At 39.1% G+C, this 22151-nt stretch overlaps 4 protein-coding genes and 1 pseudogene across 6 annotated transcripts in view; 3 read left to right on the top strand and 2 right to left on the bottom strand.

Annotated features, from left to right (window-relative positions):
• Positions 1-4961, top strand: part of cblc (Cbl proto-oncogene C, E3 ubiquitin protein ligase) — a 15670-nt gene extending 10709 nt beyond the window's left edge. For all 3 annotated transcript variants that reach the window (XM_035673255.1, XM_035673256.1, XM_035673254.1), the window contains 6 exons: positions 604-786; positions 1606-1743; positions 1934-1989; positions 2869-2946; positions 3059-3114; positions 4279-4961. In XM_035673255.1, the coding sequence (XP_035529148.1) occupies positions 604-786; positions 1606-1743; positions 1934-1989; positions 2869-2946; positions 3059-3114; positions 4279-4412 (645 nt within the window). In that variant the 3' untranslated portion in view covers positions 4413-4961. The remainder of the gene's footprint in view (positions 1-603; positions 787-1605; positions 1744-1933; positions 1990-2868; positions 2947-3058; positions 3115-4278) is intronic.
• Positions 4962-5062: 101 nt separating this feature from the next.
• On the bottom strand, positions 5063-20109 carry LOC118335806. Its single transcript, XM_035672246.1, has 20 exons — positions 20062-20109; positions 19797-19947; positions 19427-19677; positions 19174-19310; positions 18987-19088; positions 18869-18904; positions 16991-17045; positions 16745-16895; positions 16348-16621; positions 15665-15733; positions 15006-15064; positions 14768-14902; positions 14529-14628; positions 11290-11382; positions 7415-7568; positions 7073-7229; positions 6637-6735; positions 6356-6516; positions 5533-5669; positions 5063-5432 (listed from the first exon to the last, which is right to left on the bottom strand). Exons 1-20 carry the CDS (start codon positions 20099-20101, stop codon positions 5280-5282), a joined length of 2514 nt encoding a protein of 837 aa, XP_035528139.1. The 5' UTR covers positions 20102-20109; the 3' UTR covers positions 5063-5279.
• LOC118335478 (trypsin-2-like) lies at positions 8715-11909 on the top strand. The gene is made up of 5 exons (XM_035671775.1): positions 8715-8754; positions 8848-9001; positions 9094-9353; positions 11273-11409; positions 11529-11909. The coding sequence occupies exons 1-5, from the start codon at positions 8715-8717 to the stop codon at positions 11679-11681; spliced, it is 744 nt and encodes a 247-aa protein (XP_035527668.1). The 3' UTR covers positions 11682-11909.
• On the bottom strand, positions 14374-17057 carry LOC118335479 (annotated as a pseudogene).
• Positions 20110-21699: 1590 nt separating the features above from the next.
• Positions 21700-22151, top strand: part of LOC118335480 (trypsin-2) — a gene marked incomplete in the record, with an annotated part of 1765 nt that continues 1313 nt past the window's right edge. Inside the window, 3 exon segments of the mRNA XM_035671776.1 lie at positions 21700-21765; positions 21857-22007; positions 22113-22143. Of these exon segments, the coding sequence (XP_035527669.1) occupies positions 21726-21765; positions 21857-22007; positions 22113-22143 (222 nt within the window).

Raw genomic sequence — 22151 nt, 5'->3', positions numbered from 1 at the left:
AGAGAGAGACAAAGACAGAGACAGGAAAAGAAAAGAAAAGAAAATTAGATATGCTTTGTGGACGTCAGACCACAATGTAAAAGTTGTAAGTTAGTCTAGATTGTGGTCAAGCAAACTTCCTCATCAGCAGTGGGTTTACAATAGAATACCTTGATGAGTGTAAGGAAAATAACAGTTTAACAATGATTTTCAAAGCAGTGTACAGGTAGTCAGACAAACTGCAATATTAAATAACAGGAGCGCTCTGAAAAAACTGAAAAAAAAACATGGACAGACTGTCTCTGCACTATTGGGGGTCACAGGAATCAACAAAAAATGCATGATATGAGCGTAAACACAAAACATGCATGCTAAAGTCAAAGAAAGAGTAAAATGTGGCTTCATCTGTGGAAAACCACAATCTACAGTGTCTGTTGAACGTAGTATTTTCCACCACCTTTATCTTTTGAAAAAGTGGCGGCTTTTTTCTTTGAAGATAAGTCCAACATATTCCACTACACACAGTTCAAAAGAGATGAAGTTGTTCTGTACGAGAATGCGTCTTCACTCATATAATGTTTCCATTACTCTGCCCATGACCTGTCATCGATAATTATCTAGCAGAAGTCAGCAGGCCACACCTGCCCATACTGTCGCTGCGATATCAGAGGAACAGAGACGATCCTCATCGAGCCCTACCTGCCAGGCAGTGGTCAGTGGGAGGAGGAGGAGGGTGAGGATGATGCAGAGGACGAGACCCATGAGGACATTGAACTGGTAGTAAAAGAAATGGCTGCCCTGAAGAAGGTGTGTGAATACATTTATGTGTATTTGTTTTGTATAGTTTTAATCACATTAGCCACTGGCAATGTAGGTCTGTTGGTCGGTCCACTACTTTGGTCCATGCTGAAATAGCTCAACATCTATTGGGTTGAGATATTCATGGTCCCCAGAGGAAGGTTTTTCATCTAGCCCACTTAGGAAGTTCACAAGCTTTTCCTTTACCTGTGAAAATATTCTACCTGAATGGATTGGCACAACATTTTGTACAGATATTTATTGTCACCAGATGATAAATCCAAATTACTTGTTGAGTTAGCCTCAAAGCCCTTGAATAAAATGGGGATCAGTGTAGCTGCAAAAATGTTTGCAAGTCATTCTAGGTTGCAGGGGTAGAGAATATGAAAGCCCGTTTGTCTATTTCAGTGCTAAACTAATGCTGAACTACAATGGGGAACATGTTGAACACTATACCTGTTTAGCTTCAGTATGTTAGCCTTGTCATTGTAAGCAGCATGTTTGCATGTTGATATTGGCATTTGGATTTGGTTTAGCATGTAGACTCTTATTGTTGTTTCTATGTGTTTGCAACTCATTTAGTCTATATCAGGAATTATATCTTAAAATCCAGGCACCTCGCTTGCAATAAGCCTTTTTTTATAAAGCCCAACAACACAAATCCAAAATTTGCCTCAAGGGGCTTTAGAATCTGTACAGAATATGACACATTCTATCCTTAGACCCTCCAACATGTATCTTCACCCCAAGTCTCCTACTGTAATTTTAAACCAATGCTTGCCAAGGAAAAATAAATTTAAAGTCACTACCAACATTTTCTCTCAACAGTTCTCAAGTTTGGATTACCAGGTCCCAAGGTCCCGCCACAGCGTTCCACCTCTGCCCCCTAAAAACAGCACTGCCCCACACTGTCCATCTTCCTCCAGCCAATGCCAGACACCAGCCAAACACTCCCACTCTCGTTCGGCAAGTTCCCACTGACACTCAAGCTATTTACATATTGTTGGTGTGATGTGTTCATTTTCTCCATCCTCACAGACACTAAACTAGGAATGTTAATTCATGCACAGTACTGCAGAGACTCACCAACCGTAATGTGGATATGTGTGGTAGCTGATGCCTGTACAATCTTTGTGACATTTCATCTGTTCAGCAGGCCCACAGTGGTAATGAAGCACATAAAAGACACAAAGAACACACAAGCATGAACAGGTGAGACACTGAGAGCAGTAAAGGGGAAACAATGAGTTAGTCTACATGTATACTAGAAACATTCAAGAGCCTTAATTTGGGCATGCTGCTAACAGTCTACAGTGTGACTATTTGCTACTGAGATAAGGATTTGGACACTTTTCTATAAGGGAACCAAGAGGACCAATTTCCACTAAGTTACTGTAAGTGTTCAGCATATTGCTGGAAACACACTAGCTGTCTTTAAATATCTTAATCAGCTATGCAAAGATTCAGCATGTTATATTAGGTTAGGTTATTGCAGATCTCCCATGGAAAAAAGATTTCAAGGGACTTCCTGGTTAAATAGAGGTTAAATAAAAAAAATGTATGGACTGTTTGATTTTGTAGTGTGTTTTGTGGTGTGAAGGTTTAATTTTATATAAGGTTTAATATAATAAGTGTTTTTTTATGCATGTCTCTATTTATTTATGAATTTGTCTATAAAATAAAAACCTTTTAATAAAAAGTATATTTTAAACAAATCAGGCATTTAGTTGTGGACTGTGTTATTCTATATATATTATTTTTACTATTATAAGGATATATTATATATATATATATATATATATATATATATATATATATATTCGTCTATATGTTAGCTACAGTACTTAAATACAAATATTATTATTATTATTATTATTATTACTGTAGAAACAATCGATTCTAGTTGATTGTAAGGCAGAGTAGAAATTCCTAAGAATCTGTTTATGCTGTTTATTACTGTAGGTGATTGCTGATGTTTGTTCATTTCATTTCCTAATTGTTCCTTTGTTTATTGTCAACAATACATACCTGCAACCGGATAATATGAATGATTTTTATTATTATAAAATATGTTGTGTCTTGTCCATTAAGGCGTCAGGGAGAGGACAGCAGTGACGAGGAGAGGTCTGGTGGGTTTCGACAGCCTCAGTCATACCCACTGTCCCACAGGTGATTGACAGCTGCCTCCATTGAGACTCACTAAACCAGTATTTTTCAACTGATTCTTGATTTACTTGTTCTTGTTAAACAGTTAATTTTATCTTGTTCTGTTTTTAAACAGTGCTGAATTCCTCTCAGAAGCAAGAGTTTCTTCTTCCTCTCAGAAGGATGTTGACAGTAAGTTATGTTATAAGCTTGTTTCTTCAACTGCACACAGTGCAAACGAAATAGAAGTGAGATTATTCTACACAATGCAAATGATCTTGAAAAAATGTGCAATATTGTAAGCCATCAAAGGGCATAAAACAAAACACACAGTATTGGCTCAGAGAATTATATGCCAATGAATACAGGAGGAAACAGGTCTAGCTGAGGAAGCAGTTACAAATTTCAGCTGAGTTAGCCTCAAAGCCCTTAACTACATTTTTAAATGCTCTAATTGGGATCAGCCTGTCTAGCTGCAAAAATGTTTGCAAGTCATTCCAGGTTGCTGGGGCAAAGAACATGAAAGCCCATTTGCCAATTTCAGTGCTAAACTACAATGCTAAACTACAAACAACACAAAGCCCCCATACTCTATTGTTAGTTAACTCCAGAGCTGGACAGGATTTCTTATATATTGGGTTTGTGTTAGTTTAATGAGCACACTTTTTGAATAATTGTTATTCTTTTTTTCATTCTTGTACTTTATTCTGCGTACTACTTCCATTAATTGTTCCCAAGTGAATCATACTCATAGATCCTTTTCACAGCAGATATTTTGGCATGTCATTGCAGAAAAGCACAAGTGGAACTCATAAAATAATGATGGCTCAGTTCAAGCAATTAATAATGTTAGTATTAACACCTTTGTTTGGCAGGCCAAAATGTTTCGTTCTATTTAGTCTATTTTTCACAGCAGCCATTTTGAAATGAGATATTAGGGTAAACACAGGTTTTTCTAATGACACTATTAAACAGTGTTGAGTGCTGCCATTGTGCATTTTGGCTCACTCATAATACTCTGCTACACAAAATGGAACAGAAAAGGGTCTAACTAACTCTCCAGTTTGAGAATCACTTAGGTAAACATTCAGCCTCAAGTAATTCTGCAGAACTCCAGTAAAGTCACTTCTCAAAACACTAGTAACACATGCTGTAATCTAATACTAGTTTCATGCTAGAATTTAGTCACCCAATCTAAAAAGTTGATGTATTTCATTCTAAAATAAAAGGTGAGTATTTTACAGCAGATATAGAGGTTATGGAACAGGATTTTGTGTCTTACATCTCCTTAGACTTTTGCATTTCTCATGTGAATTGCACATTTAAGTATGACCTCTTTTTGTTTGTGTACAATAGGTGCCGTTGCATGGATGGGACCCTCCAGCCCAGTCAAACAGAGACGAAGACATAAAGAGAGGGAGGAAAGGAGAGCAGGCTTCAAAAAAGACAAATGCAGCCTGGGAGAGATGACAAGAACAATGTCGTCCTGACAGAAAAACAAGCTCTGCTAAAGACTCTTTAAATAAAGTGAGAAATACATGGCAACTAAAATATCTTAAATCAACAAATCAGCCTTAAGTGAATGTAAAAATATTTTTTGTTGTTATGTTTATAACTGTTACTGACCTTATGTCTGCTGCAATGCACTGTTGTGGTTGACATGAGTGGGTGGGCCTGACAGGAAAATTACTCAGTGAGGCCTCCTACTGTTCAATAATTACACTGCCATTATCTCCACAGTTGATTCAGAACTGATTACTGAGTATAGACCTGCACTGTCTTCTTTGTAACATGTTTTCTGAGCCTCCATGAAATAATAGAAATTAATTAAAGGTTTTATATTTGAAAATGTAATTACATGGACAAAGGAAGGGGGCAATTACAAATCAAGTGTGAATATATGAGAGAATAGAAATATGCTACCTCGTCATTGAACCCATGCAACAGGTTTGTTCTTATAAATATGTTATGTGATTTTAGTAAACTAAAATGTACAACTCCATCAAACTGTCTTACATGGTATTACAAATAAACCTATAACTGACACACTTGACATACTTGAGCTTCTAATTGGTTTGATTTGGCGGGTTTATTTTTTTTCCCATTATTGGCATGAAAATATGAACAGACAAATGAAAAGTGAATATATACCAAGTGGTTTTATTTTGTCTTCTACATTCTGGCAGAAGTGTGTTGAGTCTGGATATATAAGGGGGGAAACTTTAAAGGAGACAAGGCACCCGAGAAAGAACAATAGATAGAAAAGAAATTAGGAATTTATGGTCATGTATTGCAGAGAATAGAGGGGAACAAGTGGGAGGAGTGAAGAAAAATAAAAGTGAAAATTAGTAATTTCTTCAAGGATAGGCTGCCATGGTGTCTTCAATCCAGTAAAGGAACTCGCACACTTTGACATAGACTCCAGGGTAGTTAGGCACGGCGCATCCCTGACCCCATGACACCAGGCCGTAGACCTCTCCAAGACACACCAGAGGGCTGCCGGAGTCACCCTGACAAACACAAGGAAGCGAGTGTGAGCAGGTACACCGATGAATTCTTTCACACATACAGAGCTGTAAGTTGAGTTAGTCTTTCAAAGCATTTACTCACATTGCATGCATCTCTGCCTCCATCCATGTATCCAGCACACATCATTCTGCGTGTGATCATGCCAGGATAGGCGTTCTCACAGGCCTGGTCATCCACGATGGGCACGTCCAAACACTGCAGACGGGTGGGCAGATTCACTGTAACAAGCAGAACAGAGACCTTTGAGACATCTGTACCTGTCAACAAATCCCATGAAAGAATCAATAATGTGTTATTCAATTTCTTAATAATTTCTCACTTCTCCAGCCTATCTGTAGCTGTCAGGCCCAAGGCCATTTGTAGCTACCAAATCTTAAATCGGTTCATCTGTAAAATTATAAAAACAGATTCCAAATATATATACATTTATTTTTAAAGAAGGGTAAGTCATTTACTAAAACAGCTGTACCCCTGGTTTTTTTTTTCAAAAGTTACTGAAAGAGGAGTAAATTGTGTATTTCGCCCTGGTTTAATACACATTCGGTCCTCTAGTGAGTATTTACAGCAGCAGGACGATGTGTGGGGTCAACTACAGGATAAGCTGCTATGTGTGGAATTTTTAAATGGCCAATTTTGACATCCCCCAGTGGACGCCTATATAATAGAACACTGCCCCTCCCTGCCCAGCTTGGACCTGGAGACTCTGAAGTGAATGGTTTGAAAACAAACATACACCAGTTGCATTGATATTGTGTCATTTTCCCAGAAACAAAGCATTTTGCCATCAAAGTAATTTTAAAAAAGCTAAAATGACATTCTACACTACAAATTCCACACCTTATGGCATTAAGCATGTTATCCTTGGCACACTTTAACTGTATAATTTAAATCTTTATCAACTCACCCCCATCCATGGCGGTGTTACCCCAGCCAGACACAGAGCAGGGGAGCCCTCCTACTGGGCACCCTTTGGGCAACGGGATGGGTGCGACTGCTGCAGTCACCTCTACTGGGTGGAAGAGCTTGATCAGCATGATGTCATAATCCAGAGTCTGGTAGTCATAACTGCACACAGAGAAATATAAAATAAGCTTTAGAGTTTGGCTGTTTCTCTGCACTGAATGAATGAATCAGAACTTCATGAAATCATGCAAAGGGAAGAGACAGGTTAATTTTTTCACTCACCTAGGGTGCCAGATGATTGTATCGGTCTTCATGAGCTGCTCAGTACCCTCAAACACTCGCACATCGTGTTCTCCCAGCATGATCTGCATGGCATAGGGACTGAGAAAGGAGGTGAAATATACTAGAAAAATGTGGAAGCCAAAAAACCTTTCAGTATTTTATTTCTTATCATTCTTAAAAAGTCTTAATCTCCTTCGTCTATTTTGCAAAGATTGCACTATTTTTATTTTTCCACTTAACAGATGTCCTCCACATATGGTCCTAGATTGAAAAGCATTAGTCTTCCAAATGCAAATGTTTATTGTATTGTTTTTAATCTCAATTGCAAAAAAAACTAGCAAGACAAGAAAAACAAAACAACAAAAAAAAAAAACTTGGCAACAAGAGATGCATATAATATTTAAAGGCAATCTGTCTTCTATTAATGCACACTTACCTGTACCAACAGTGGGCAACGGAGAGCACCCACTGTGTGTTGATGAGAACCCCACCGCAAAAGTGGTAACCATAGTTGAGGGAGGCCATAAATGGACGAGAGTGAGGCTCACAGTCCTGCCCGCCAATGATCCTGCCATCTTCGCGTGGAACTGCCGCTGTTATACACACATAATCACACAGAAGAAGTAAGAAGAGTAAGATTTCTGTTTCAAAGTTGTTGAAATCGCTGACATTACAGTGTACATATATGGCTGTGTGCTCTCATGTATACATATGTACATATGTAAGTATGTATGTGTTGCATGTATCCTTGTGCATGTGTCTATTTCTGTGTCTTTACCAGCAGCTCCAACCATCAGCAGCAAAGCCAGCAGACTCATGGTGTCAGGTGAATGATCAGAAGACACCTGGACACACCCTAGCTTATATTTATATCCAGCCAGGCCCACTGTGCTCAGCCGTTCGCCCTCCCCCCCCTCCTCTCTTTCCTCTTTCTGTTGACCCCATGTGTGTCCTCACACTCCGTTCTTTCGTCTTGTCAGCTCCAAATCTACTCTCTTATCATGCCCCAATTTTCATGTTTGCGCCTCACTTACAAATGTGGACCAAGGTCTCCACACATTTAACACCTGTTTATAGTTTTTTCATGGGTCACTCATTGTTGGCAAGCTACAATATACAAACCTTCTGGTAGCCTTGGCCCAATATGTACGCTCTGATGAAGGTCAGATAGACCAAAAGCTTGCTAAATAAAGTGATATATTGCAGGGATCTCATCTATTCAAGGGATCTAATATTTAATATCAGGCTAAAAAAAGGGGGGTGAGGAAGAACAAAATTATAGAAATAATAACCAAGAGAGTCTATCAGCAGACATTTTATAAATAGTAGTTTTAGTTTTAAAAAAAAGGCCAAAATACATAAAAGCGCTGTTTGGCAAAGAGAGGTGAGAAAGAAATAATGGTCCCAGGAGCAGAAAACTAAAAAAAACCTACTGTATACTGTATAGTTTTTTGTTTCTCTGTCAGATAGCAATCAATAGCCTTTTAAGCTCTATTGAGTGCAGATGCAAGTCAAGTCAATTGTATTTATATAGCCCAATATCACCAATCACAATTTGCCACAATTTTGCTTTAGAGCTTTGATTCAGATAAGACAAAAGTCCCTAAAAAAAGATGAAATCATTCTGTTCTATTGTATTAAAGCAATGTGTAATGTGTACAATATGGCTGGTTACAATAATTAATTATGGTGTTTGCTGAAAATGGAATTACACATGCATCATCCATAAAAAGAGAACAGACACATTTATTTAGGTGCAAAATTATCTATCAAAAACAGAGTACAACAAACACTCTCCAAGGCTGAAAACATGTAAGATGTGGCTCACTTATTAACTGAAAGGATGAACGTGGATAACAAGAAGATAAGGTTATTTTTCTGGGCACGGATTGGGCCAGGAGAAGTGGACAGAGACTCGTTGGGGGTTTGTGTGGGTGGGTAGAACTGGGTGGAGGTATGGAGGTGTGGAGGGGGGAGGTGGTGAATGGAAAGACACAGAGGAGTTTAGGTATAAATGCAGTGAGTGACAGATTATTCTCGTCCAGTCTGGTCGTAGGAAGGTTTGAGTCAGCCACAAGATGATTGGCCTGATTGTTCTCACACTCCTGGGCGCTGCAGGTAAAGCACATTTGAGATCTTAGGTATTAGGGTAAAATAATTAGTTGTAACTACGATAAATATGAAGAATTTTGTATTTCCTTCACACCACAGCTGCAGCCCCTACGGACGACAGGATTGTGGGTGGCTACCGGTGTTCAGCCCACTCACAACCCTGGCAGGTGTCTCTCAATATCGGCTACCACTATTGCGGCGGCTCCCTCATCAATGACCAGTGGATCATCTCTGCCGCCCACTGCTGGCAAAAGTTTGTATTACATTAATGCATTAAAAAGTTTCTGTATGAACTGTCTGTTTAAGAGAATTATGATAATTTTGTTGTTTGCCTTTTTTTTTTAGCCCCTATTCACAGATTGCCATTTTGGGTGACAACCACATCTGGATGAACGAGGGCACGGAGCAGTTTATGTCAGTAGATGCCATCTACTGGCATCAGAGTTACGACTACCAGACCCTGGACTACGACATCATGCTGATGAAGCTGGCACAACCCGCCACCGTGAACCAGTACGTCAAGCCTGTTGCCCTGCCCACTGCTTGCCCCACACCTGGGGACATGTGCACGGTGTCCGGATGGGGGAACATCTACACTGATGAAGGTGAGATGTACCCGATCTTGACATTAAAAGTCGTCAAGCATTTTGCTCATCATAACAGAACATTTATAATGTTCTGCTGTTTCTTGATGTCTTTCTTGAGATCACCAGAAGAAACAAAATACAATAAATTATTACACTCATGGCCTTCCATAAAACACATTTTAACAAAAGCCTTTGATAAACCACTAAGTACTGATATCCATTCATTTCTTGACTGCTGTCATGTACTAGAAACGAGAAACAGAGTTTCCCAGTGTGTTTTCGTACAAGTGGACTAACTCACCCAGAAGACCACCTTAGCTACTATCATAAAAATGATCAAACTTTTATGAAATAAAACATTAACCAGGCAGGAAGAGTAGAGCCACTATTGTGCACAGCAGATGACATACATTTAAAGACTGGGGCTATTGTTTAGGCCATCATCTACAAACTATTAATTAATCATGAGATTCAAAAAGATATCGGTGAATTTTCCTTGAAAGATTTCCCAAATATATTATATAGTGTGAACACTTTATATAAAATTTACTAGAAACCATGGATGCAAAACTTGACAATTAGCTTGAATATGTTTCTCTTATGTTGTGCCAAATGATGTCCAAGTACTGTAAGATAAAAACCTCCCAAGATTTAACTTCATTTGAAAGCTCACTTTTGTTTGATGGCTGACAAATTTCCCCAACTAGATTCCAATCTAGAGCCTGTTTAAATCCAATACACCATTTGTGCAATGACACATAGCAGATTCGAACCCAATAGCACAACACACCAACAGTCAGAGTTGAGTAAAAGGTATTGTTGGCTTTATTCCAAAAACAGGTAAGAGTCATAACCAGGAGATCAATCAGAAAAGGCAGGCTAAGAATCATCAATCATTAATCAGGCATGGGTGAAGGCAGTATCAGAAAACTAATGCTAGAAACCCAGACCACATGCCAACTAGACAATCTTGCGCAGCACTAGTGCAACTGAAATATATCGTACTGGGCTGATAAGGGGAAATGGGAAGCAGGTGAGTGAGTGTGAGGGGAAGGTCAGGTGTGGGTAATGCAGGACAGGAATCTGGACTGACATGAGTTAGTACGTGACAGAAACAATAGAATGAACATTTTGAGCTGGCTAGAGTTGTGACAATTAGACTAAGTGGGCTTAGTTGTATGTTTTGCCCCCTCTGTTTCTGCTTTATGTCTTTAAAGAAAAACAGCAAAAACAACAAAATGATTGGCTGATGTACATGTTACTATCGACCGCACTGTCCATAGTACTGAAGCGGAGCGGAGGAGATCAGTAGACGGACAGAACACATCACTGGATTCTTCATCTGCTTAATTTTTGTGGTTATAAATAGAACTTTTCCTATGCTAACATTGTAGCAATCTACAGACAAAAGGAAGTAAAGGGACAGTCAGCTTTTAACTGCTTTTGTCCAAAAATTAAAAAAATATTTAGTGCTCTGCCAGCAATACATTCTTATGTGAGTGCTCTGATTAATAATGTATTATTTAATTTTGAAACTGTAGCCTTATGTTGTTGTTATTTAGCCTTTCTGAAACAACTGTTAATATTTCATTGTTATATCAATACATAACTTATAGGGTTTATCAGCTGCACCTAAACCAGTGTGGCATAAGCTAATGCTAACAGCTGAATTGCTTGAAATCTTTGTCTCCAGCTGACTTCATTATACCTTTGCTCTAACGTTTTTGGATTTGGAAAGGTGATTGAAAAAAACACCACCCTCCCCTTTAATACCAGAGTATTGCCCTTACTAGAGTCCCATGTAAGCAGTTTAAACAAGCCAGAGCTTGACAGACTTGTCATAACTAGTTATGGTTGTTAAGCTATGATTAGACAGTCATTATTCAAGGGTCAACAGTCAACTATACTAACTGATATTTTACCTTTCGTTTCTGCAGTGTTCAACCCATTTTACCTTCAGTGTGTGGAGGTCCCCATTCTGTCTAACAAGGACTGTGAAAATTCCTACCCTGGCATGATTACTGACCGCATGGTGTGCGCTGGATACCTGGAGGGAGGCAAGGACGCTTGTCAGGTATTTCCACACAATTACACAGCACATAAAATAGATTGGTGCTCTGTTTAACATTTAATGAGATGAGATGATGGACTGAATAAACTCTTTTCTTCTTCCTCTTTCTCTTCTCTGCCCAGGGTGACTCTGGTGGTCCTCTGGTGTGTAACGGGGAGCTGCAGGGTATTGTCTCTTGGGGCCAGGGCTGCGCTCAGCCGAACTACCCGGGCGTTTACACCAAAGTCTGCTCTCTGCTGCCCTGGATCAACGATATTCTCTCCAGATACAGTTAGGCTGTGATCTCCTATCAAAGAACTACATGAGAGAGGGGAAATCAGAGAGAGATTAAAATTGAAGGAGACAGAGACAGGAGGTGGTGGTGGGTAGTGTCAGAAAGAAAAGCAGCAGGAGAGTGGCTTAGGGAGAGCCACAAGGAGAAACGGTGGGAGAGATAGAGAAAAAGAGATGTGAAATGTCTTTAGTCAGAGCACAATCAATAAAATCTACCATTTTGTGATGCATCAGTGTGTTTGTTATTGTTGACAATACTGTAGTGCTGCATCTGATCAAAGTGCAGATTCTCTTGGGCGATAATGTTACTGTTAGAATTTTCTAAATACTTTTTTTCAATTCAGTTGTGACATTTCCACGAAAACAAAAACAGTCAAACAATTACAGCTAATGTCAGCATGCAAAATCACTTTCTCTTTGACCCATATTAAACACAAACTAACACAAACTTTTACTTTAATCAATTAATGAAAGCTTTTGCAAACCTGCATAAGGAGTGTATTGTCAGTCTTTTAGTTTTCTCGGAGTACATGAACATTTGCCTCATTTGGATTTTCTGTCTCCCAAGTGCAAAATGCTTTATACACCTGGAAAAGAAGGTCACAGATGTTGCAACAGCCCATTTATCAATGTCAGTATACTACAAGAATCCAAAAAGGAGTTTGAATTCCATTTTCATTTTTCCAATGAGTCCTTGCCTTAGCAAATCTCTGGTGGCAGAGAAACTCAAAGAAAAGAACAACAGTCTTTATCATAATCTCTGTCATAGGTTTTGTGGTTCAAAAATGTCTGGGTGCCTTGATTTGTTTCATCACAATGCTTTTCAGCAAAGTCATTAGATTTCTTGACAATATTTGGCTTTATTCTGACTAAAATGATGAGCAAATTCTTAAGGTCAAAGTCAATTAACAGGGTTTGCTTTTGGAAATGAACAGAAGTGTGCTCATGTCCAATAGGACATTCAAACCAGGGACCTCCAAATTCCTCATTCTTTTTTGAGCAATATATGGACTGAAATTAAATTAATATGACATTTTTTTAAGATAATTTTAAAAAGTTGGTGCTCTGTACTATGTGAACATGGAAAAAACTATTTAAGTTATTTAAAGCTTAGCAGAAAAAAATGGGAACTGATGCAGAACACGCTTTTGTAGCACAATTTTGATTGATCATCTGACAGCATCATTCAGTAGGAAATCATCACTTTAAACTATCGTCAGCATCAAGGTAAAAATTATCTTCAAAACACTGCAATTGCTTTTCCTCTTTTTCGAGAAAAGAAATGTCTCGCTTGCCATAATTGCCTTGTTTTCTGGTCCATGAAAGGTTACTTGAAGCTGTTGAAAGTCAGCCATCATCAGCCAGTTATGCCAAAGGGATGGCACATGTTTGACATTTTTTAGCAACAATAGACTGAAATCAATAGATGGACAGTTGCATGCACAGAAATATCTCCCATCTGTTCTACACAGACAGAGAAGATTGCAATGCACCTGCTGCTCTGTCCAGGATTGTGGATTATCCCTCTTCATCATTATCACAGTGACACAAGACACAAAAAGAGGTGATGAAATGTAATATGACAGGAAGACAGATCAGTAAATGAATGACTAAATGTAAAATTTAAAGCCCCCTTTAAAAAAACCATTTTGAATAACCATTTATAATTAATTTATTCATTTTTCAAAATGCTGCTGAATGAATTTGAATTATTAATTGGCAACAACCGGCAGACATCCCTCCTCTAAAGAATTGTGAGACTTCTGGTAAAGCAGAAGTACCTGGTCCTTTGAGCTGCTTTATATTTCCATTCAAATACTGTCATAAAGGGTTAAAAGACCAGTTAAGCTCAAGTTAGTGATAGAATCCTAATGTGAAAGGCATGTCAACATTATATAGTGGAAGTATACTTTACACAGAAAATCAATATGGTTTAGTATTAGCCAGTGGGAGTAATATGTGTTACCAATATGCAAAAGAATAACCCAAAATGATCTAATCTAATCTATTATCTAATAATCTAAATACAATGTCAATGCCTTAAAATTCATCTAACTCAGTACAACATTTTAGAGCAAGGATAGCAACATCAACTTGGGAGCATACGTCTGAGGCAACAGCAAACAAAATGATCATGTCATGGAAACAAATAATGCCTCGATGATTTGTTTAGTTGTTTAATAGTAGGCAGAGGATGTGACACGCTTCTGTTTTCCTTGTACCTGTTTAGCAAGTACCTTGAAATCTATCAATATCTTATAAACAAAGAAAGACTACTTGCAGAATTTAGTTTGTTTTTATGTCATTGTTGTTTGGTAAACTGATAATTATCAGTAATTCATAATGCACTATGTTTGGAAAACTCCATGTGAATGTGAATTCCATGTAAATTTATAATTTAAGCCTTATTAATGATGTCAGTTTAAACCAGGTGTGCTGTGGACCTTGGAAGTCAGTCATAATAAAAAAGAAACAAGATTATAAAAAAGACCTCTTGAACTATACTCTACTATACAAAAAATCTGTTCTTTGAAATGATTTTACATAACATAGACACAAATGTTGTGCTTTAATTAATTATTATTATTATTATTATTATTATTATTATTATTTGTTGTTGTATTGTCCAGCACAGAAGATGGAATATAAACAGCAAAGGATGTTGAGTTGCTTGACTGGACTTGTTTGGATCACTTAGTAGCTGGCCATGGTGCTCTAAAGCCAGTCGTTGAAGATGCAGACCTAAAAATGAAATGAAACCAGTGTTAGAACAATGAATCAGCATAGCATCACAGTTCAGGATGACAGAATAAACTGGACACGGTGTGTTGATTAAATATCGTAGTTACCTTGGCGTAGACACCAGGGTGGTCCCTCTCAGCACATCCATAGCCCCAGGACACAACACCCTGCAGCTCACCGTTGCACACAACGGAGCCACCAGTCACCCTGAGAACAGAGAGTATAAAGTGTGAAATTACTTTAAAAAGTTTAATAAAACTCAACAAGCCATACCAGGGCCATTTCATACAGTTATTGCATTATTCCTGCATGAATATTGAATTACGTACCTGGTAAGAGTCCTTGCCTCCCTCCAGGTATCGCAGGCGAGGGAACATAGGCATCAAGTGACTCATGCCAGCGGTAGGAGTTTACAGATAATCCTGTGAAGTGACAGGGGATGGGGATGTCAGGCACTGCAGCTTGAGTTCTTGTGAAGCAGCTGGAGAATCAAGAGAGGGGGAAGAAAGAGGATTAACCTGGAGTACATAGCAGTAAAAAGACTTACCATTGTTGAGGCACGCAGTGCAGGAGTTATTACTCACTGGAGCTCATGGTGTTGCCCCATCCAGAGACTGTGCACATGGTGCCAGCGGGAGCACAGCTGGTGGGCAGAGCCATTGACATTTAGGTTCAGGTACTACTTGAAATTTTAACACCTGTTGTAATATTTTAAGCAGTAAAGTCTCACATGGTAGCTCTAAAAGGATCAACTTTAGGGTAATTTATATAACAAATTATCATCTCTTTGATACAGTTGGCCTTGGTGGGTTTGCAAAAAACCTAACATTGCGGTATCAAGATCGTCATCAGTCTAAGGCACTGCTAAACTGTTAAATATGGCATGATGTGTTGTAGTTTTCATTCCACCAAGTTTGGGAATGTCAGAATGAAAGTGTACTTAGATGTAACGATATCAGTTAACTTGCCTTAGTGGTTGAATCTTGAAGAGCAGTAAGCAAGTGAGTGAGTATTCGAAAGCATGTTTTTGCATTGTAGGAAGAGACAGGGCAAAGACTAGAAAGAAAACAAATTGTTGTTGATGAAGTCCAAGATGTAGAGACTTTGATGGTGACTCAGGATGGAAGATTACTGCAATGTTCAAAAATGCACGTACAGAACAAACGTGATTGGTTGTTAAGATGATGACGAGGAAGAAAGGCAGCTGAGTAAATGTGATTAGTGGTGGCAGCCAGATTCAGACGTAGATAGCTGGCCCACTGGTGGGTGGTGGGGGTTGCTTCCGAGCCAGTGTGTTGAAGATTGCCAGGACCTGGGGACAATGGGAGACCAGAACAAGGTGTGTTCAGCATGAAAGCTAGCTGGTCCATCATTGAATTATTTAACTTGGCATGGCAGAACAATGTTGTGAGAATTCAAATAGCTACCTAGTATTTCATTAGTAAGATATTGTTTTGGTTGTAGACCTTTGGCGTTAGGACAACCGGGGTGGTCCCTTCAGCACATCCGGTATCCCAGGAACCACAACCACCCTGCAGCTCACCGTTGCACACGCACGGGGCCACCATGCATTCACCCTTAAAAGACGAGGATAAAGGGAAAGATGTGTTTGTTGAAAAACTGAAGATGCACTCGTGGGGTCTAGGATTGAGCAGAGCCTCCTGCAGAGGTCAAGCTTGTTAGTGGACCCTGGGCAAGGAGTCCTTGCTCCTCCAGCGTATCCCAGCGCAGAACATGAGCATCCATGAATCTGCCAGGCGGTAGAGTTGTGTTGCAATCCATTTGAAGGACAGGATGGGATGTTAGGCACTGCAGGCTTCTTCTTGTCAGCAGCTTCGGGTGATCAAACAGAGAGAAAGAAAGAATTAAACCTGGAGCTCTGCAGTTAAAACATACATGTTAAGCACAATGGCAGGAGTTTATTACGTCGAACTGGAGCTCCATGGTGTTCGCCCCAACCAGAGACTGTGCACATTCGCGGTGCCAGCGGGAGCACAGCTGCGTGGGCAGAGCCACGGCTGCACGTACTGGTTGAGGGTGGCGGGCTTGGCCAGCTTGATCAGCTATGGGATGCATTGCGATGGTTTGTAGGGCTGGTAGGTCTGGGTGGCGGATGGAAACGGAGGAGCTTGGATGAACGTTGCCGCGTGTTCTCGTGGACCCCTGCATGTTGTGCTCTCCAAGACGCACCTCCACACGGCTAAATGCAATTGAAAAAAGAGGGATTAGTGAAAAGAAAACACACAAAACTGACAATCAAATATTAATCTGCATAACACTCAAGTAAGTCAGACCTATAACCCTGGAAAAAACATGTGCTTACGACTTGTAACAGTGAGCAGCAGACACAACCCAGTTCTCGTTGACCAGGGAGCCACCACAGAAGTGGTATCCAGAGTTCAGTGACACCTGATGGGGCTGGGAGTAGGGTGTGCACTCAACCCCTCCGACGATCTTGTCGTCCTCCGTGGCAACTGAAAACACACACATCAGCAGTTAGAAGTTTGCTTAAAGTGCTCTTTACCAGAAAATCTCTTTGAATGCAAAATGTCCTTTTGTGTACACTCACAAGCAGCTCCGATGAGCAGAACGAAGACCAGAGACCTCATGGTTGCTGGTGTGATCTTTTGGATGAGAGGACTTACCCTGGAGCCCCGGTTTATATCCACGCTCAGGAGAACTGCCCTGCTCTCTGGTCGTCCTCATTGGTCAGTGAGGAACCAATCTCTGTAGCGGGATGTTGAGATTAGTTAGTTCATTTCCAGACTTACACAAAAAACACTTTTTTAAGACATTTTACACATTTTTAGAAGCTTTCTTGTCAGTAAATTTGGAAACTATAAAGTATGAATATGGATCATATTGGTACCTGGATTATGTATTTATAAAACAATATTTCTATGACCCATAATATCTAAACAATGTGTTAGTTAAAATTATGTTATCACTTTGTTTTTTAATTTGTGTCAAATTAAACCTTTCTTATGAAAATTACTACATCATTGTTGCATGCTGGCCACACATGACTTGTTAGACTAAGATTAACACTCACAGCCCAATTAATTGTTGTTGGGGTTTTTTATATTATGAGTTAACTTGGCACACATGATGACAGAGATGTTGAACATTTCAATGTTCTTGAGAAAACTTCTAAAAATAAGTACATTGTACCTATGTGTAGTATAGGTGCTGAAATACAGTGTCATACAGTCTTTATACTTAAAATGACTCAATAACATTTCAGAGAGAAATATTGTCAACTTTATATACCCTTTAGCTCTCAGCAGAACTATGGTTTAGATGCCAAATAAATCATAAGCTCTGAAATATGATTTATTGGTTTATAGAGTTCATCTTTGTAAAACACATAAAAACATCAATAATTAAACAGTCTGCAAGTGAATCATTATTTATATGAGTACTTATTTTCTTTTGCAGCTTTATCAGTGGATTATTTAGTGTTTCTACTTTTTTTGGTGAAGGTCTGACTCTACCACCTATTTATTGAAAGTTGGCTCATGTTTCTCTTGTCAGATTGCACAGGCACACCTCTATATTTAGATATGGCAAACGCAGTATCTCACAGCTGTGTGTTTCTCAGTAGATCTTGCCTTAAAACTAAATACACATATAAGGGGTGAGGCTGCCTTTGGGAAAGTAATTATAAGCTTTGTAATTTTCTGTTTTAAATGCATTTTCCATAAATAAAAAGGTTATGAGTAAAAAAAAGTTAATGGCACAGAGCAGTGCCAGCAGCAGAAACCAATGTGTTAAATATTTGAAATCAGAGACAAGGCAACAAAAACAAAGATTAGCAAAGAAATGATACAAGTGTATACATATATTTATATATTATATATAAACTCTGCCAGGACCTCAAGAAAGTTGTTTCACAGAACAAATATATAATTTAGAATCATGTTAATTTGTCTTTCTCAGTTCAAATTGGATATATAAAGTTTACCCAAATGGAAAAAATACTGATGGCCTCATTGCTAAGATTATATTGTGCCAATGTTTTAATGGTCTAACAGTGAAAACAATATATTTCTTTATGTGCTGATACAAGTGATGGTGTAGTAGTGTGGTGGTTAATTTAGAAATAATAATAGTTTTCATTATTACTTCTGTGCTTCATATCAACTTATGATCAATGGATAAAGTAGAAAATCTGTATTTTTATTTCATTGTCATGTTTATTTACTTTTATTTACTTTTTGCTTCCCTGTAAATGTAATAACACATTCTTATTAACAATAATGGCCTGTAACCTGCTGAAAACATCTACAGATTGTCTAAATAAGTCATCTATGTCACAATGATTAATTTCAAACACTTTATTTATATATAGTTTCTTCAGCTCCAGCGAAAACAAAGTTGTCATTTGGACAGTCAGTCATGCCTTGTTGTCAGATGTAGGGGTCGAATGGTGGAGTTAATTGCTGGCCATTGTGCTGTACAGCCAATCAGTCTGCACACAGACCTGAAAATGGAAAGATAGTTTGTTACAGTGTAACTACATTAAAGAGGACAATATTTATGATGCTGATGCAGTGAAATGTTACCTTGGCGTAGACACCAGGGTGGTCTCTCTCAGCACATCCGTAGCCCCAGGACACAACACCCTGCAGCTCACCATTGCACACAACGGGGCCACCAGAGTCACCCTGAGGAAGAGAAAGAGCATTATTATAAGCACACAAAAAAGTTCAATTCAAAAATATAGTGATAACAAATCAGATGGGCACACACCTGGCAGGAGTCTTTGCCTCCCTCCAGGTATCCAGCACAGAACATGGTGTTGTCAATCATGCCGGGGTAGGAATTGTGACAGTCCTCATCAGAGAGTATGGGGATGTTCAGACACTGCAGCTTGTTGCTGTCAGCAGCTGCAGCAAGAAAACAAAATTGAGGTGTCCAGTAGGGATGGATGGTTGGATCGTGTAGTGCATTTACACCAATTTCAGAGATCTAAGTTTGTCAGAAATAACTGTTTTCTACTCACTGGAGCTCATGGTGTTGCCCCAGCCAGAGACTTTGCACATAGTGCCAGCAGGGGCACAGCTGCTGGGCAGAGACACGGGCTGCACATACTGGTTGAGGGTGGCGGGCATGCTCAGCTTGAGCAGCATGATGTCGTTCTCAAGGGTGTAGGCATTGTAATATGGGTGTCTGATGATATTGGAAGCACTAATGTACTGCTCGCTACCCTCAGTGAGTCCAATGTGGTGTTCTCCCATACGCACCTCAATACGACTGAAAGAGATAGAAGATAGAAGATGGTACAGAATGGATGCTAGTTTTTTATGTTTACATGATTTTTTGCTCATCGGATGAATTAAGTGAGGCCTAAAAAATATCTCGAGCATGCTTACGACTTGTAGCAGTGACCAGCGGACACAACCCAGTTCTCGTTGACCAGTGAGCCACCGCAGAAGTGGTATCCAGCATTCAGAGACACCTGATGGGGCTGGGAGTAGGGCGTGCACTCATACCCACCGACAATCTTGTCATCCTCTGTGGCAACTGAAAACAGATGTAAGACAGCCAGAAATAGTTATTAGTTTGCTGCAAAAGATATGCAAAAGTGCACGAGGCATGAAAGCGCAGCCTGCTCTACAAATACAGTATCACACTCACAAACAGCTCCAATGAGCAGAACAAAGACCAGGGACCTCATGGCTGCAGTTTCTGATATGTTAGATTACCTGAATCCATCCCTGTTTTATATCTGCTCCAAGCTGCCTGGTTGGTTCAACAATTGCCAATCAAAATAAAAAAACAAAAACCTGGTGAGGTACTAACACCAGATATAGGTGGTTCATTTCAGGTGATTGACCCATAAATCAAGGCCTGTGATCCAAAAATATTCGAGCCAATATCACTGAAACAGCTGGATTATTCACATAATGCCCTTCATCAAGGCTGAGTTACTGATCAGTACTAGAAGAGTCAGCCAAGAGTGCATGAAACTTTACTTGCAACAAGCCTAACATAATGACCAGCACATAATGGGTGTATATCTTAAAGTGAAAATAATCCATTCAGAAAATTGTTTATGTTCAATTTAGGATAATTAATGTACTGGCAAATAATACTGTAGTCCACTGCATATTTTTTTTTTAATCACAGTCCAATCTATTTGATTGCTATGATATTTAACAGTCATCGTTGAGCAGTTAAAAATGCAATCTATTTAAAACCTAAAAAAGTGGAGAAAAATCATATTAACTGTTAATCCTATTATGTGGATTTTGAGTTGTCAGACTAATTTCTGAGGAATCATGTTCTTGTTAATCTTCCACCCGAACTAATGCTGAAATTGCAGCAATGTTCACCAACAGCAGATCTGCACTGATATCAAGGTAATTGATTGTGTAGATTTTTTTGCTGTGATTTTGTTTGTTATTAGTGATTATGTAATCAGTTATATATCTTTGTATTTGTCTCAACTTTTCAAAATCCCTTTTCACTTTAACAATGTTGTAAAAACATCATCAGAATAATTTTAAGACTGAAAAGAAGTTAAAATTCTTCACTAAAATCATGTGCAATCCCATTTAAAGTTTATTCACTGAAAGTTGGACTTACTGGTGATTTCTTACAGTAATTGTGTGATTAAGTGATTTTGTTTTTTGGTGTTGCTTGTCTCTTGTCACTTCACTGAATCAACAGTTTTGAGGTTTTCTATCAAAAAGACACGTGGGTTGGTTTTCCTGTGAAAGCCAAATTCAACAACTGTGGTTGTGAACCAGGCCATCTGCAGAGCTGCAACTGTCTTCTCACAGCACAAATTCATCCAAGGTTAACGATTATGAAATACATTCTGTGCTAAATACTGATGCAATGCCATACAGTATATAGTCCTACAGAGTACTCTGCAAAAATGAGAAAAACAATACAGTATTTGTTGTTCCTCAGATTAGTGAAATCATTTTAAGAACATACAAGCATTATGCACTCAGAGATCAATCAATCCATGTCATATGAATGTCATATGAGGCTTTTTCCATTTAAATTCATAAAATGTTTTCTCATCCAATGTCCTTGCTCCACAACTGTATTCAACATGCTATGTAAAAGATTTACTAATAATACAATTTCACCAGTGCAGTATGTCAGTGCACACCACCCCACAGTAAACAAAATATTTGCTTTTCCAATACCCAGAAATATTTTTTCCAGGATCCTGATTGGTCGAAGATAATCTTTGGGGTGTGTTCAGCAGGGATCCAGGAGAGGTACCATCCATATAAACCAGGACTCCAATAGAAGTCTCTCATCAACAGGATCACATAGCAACCATGAGGTCTCTGGTCTTTGTTCTGCTCATCGGAGCTGCTTGTAAGCATATGCCTTTTTTTTTGTGTTCATTAGTTACAGTCATTAAAAAAACTTGGTTGCTGACTATTTGGCCTCCTGTGTGTGTTTTCAGTTGCCACGGAGGACGACAAGATCGTCGGAGGGGTTGAGTGCACACCCTACTCCCAGCCCCATCAGGTGTCTCTGAACTCTGGATATCACTTCTGTGGTGGCTCCCTGGTCAACGAGAACTGGGTTGTGTCTGCTGCTCACTGCTACAAGTCGTACGTCACTCCTTGATATTTCAAAACAAGGTTTTGCATGAATTAATCTGCTTTTAACAGGCATCACGAAACTCAGCTGCCACTGATCCTCTTTCTCCTCTCCAGCCGCGTGGAGGTGCATCTTGGAGAGCACAACATCAGGGT

The sequence above is a fragment of the Morone saxatilis genome, unplaced genomic scaffold (assembly GCF_004916995.1).
Source record: "Morone saxatilis isolate NCDOM2014 unplaced genomic scaffold, NCSU_SB_2.0 Contig24, whole genome shotgun sequence".
Taxonomy (NCBI): Eukaryota; Metazoa; Chordata; class Actinopteri; family Moronidae; genus Morone; species Morone saxatilis.
The sequence above is the reverse complement of the archived record's forward strand: the minus strand, read 5'-3'. Positions and strand labels throughout refer to the sequence as shown.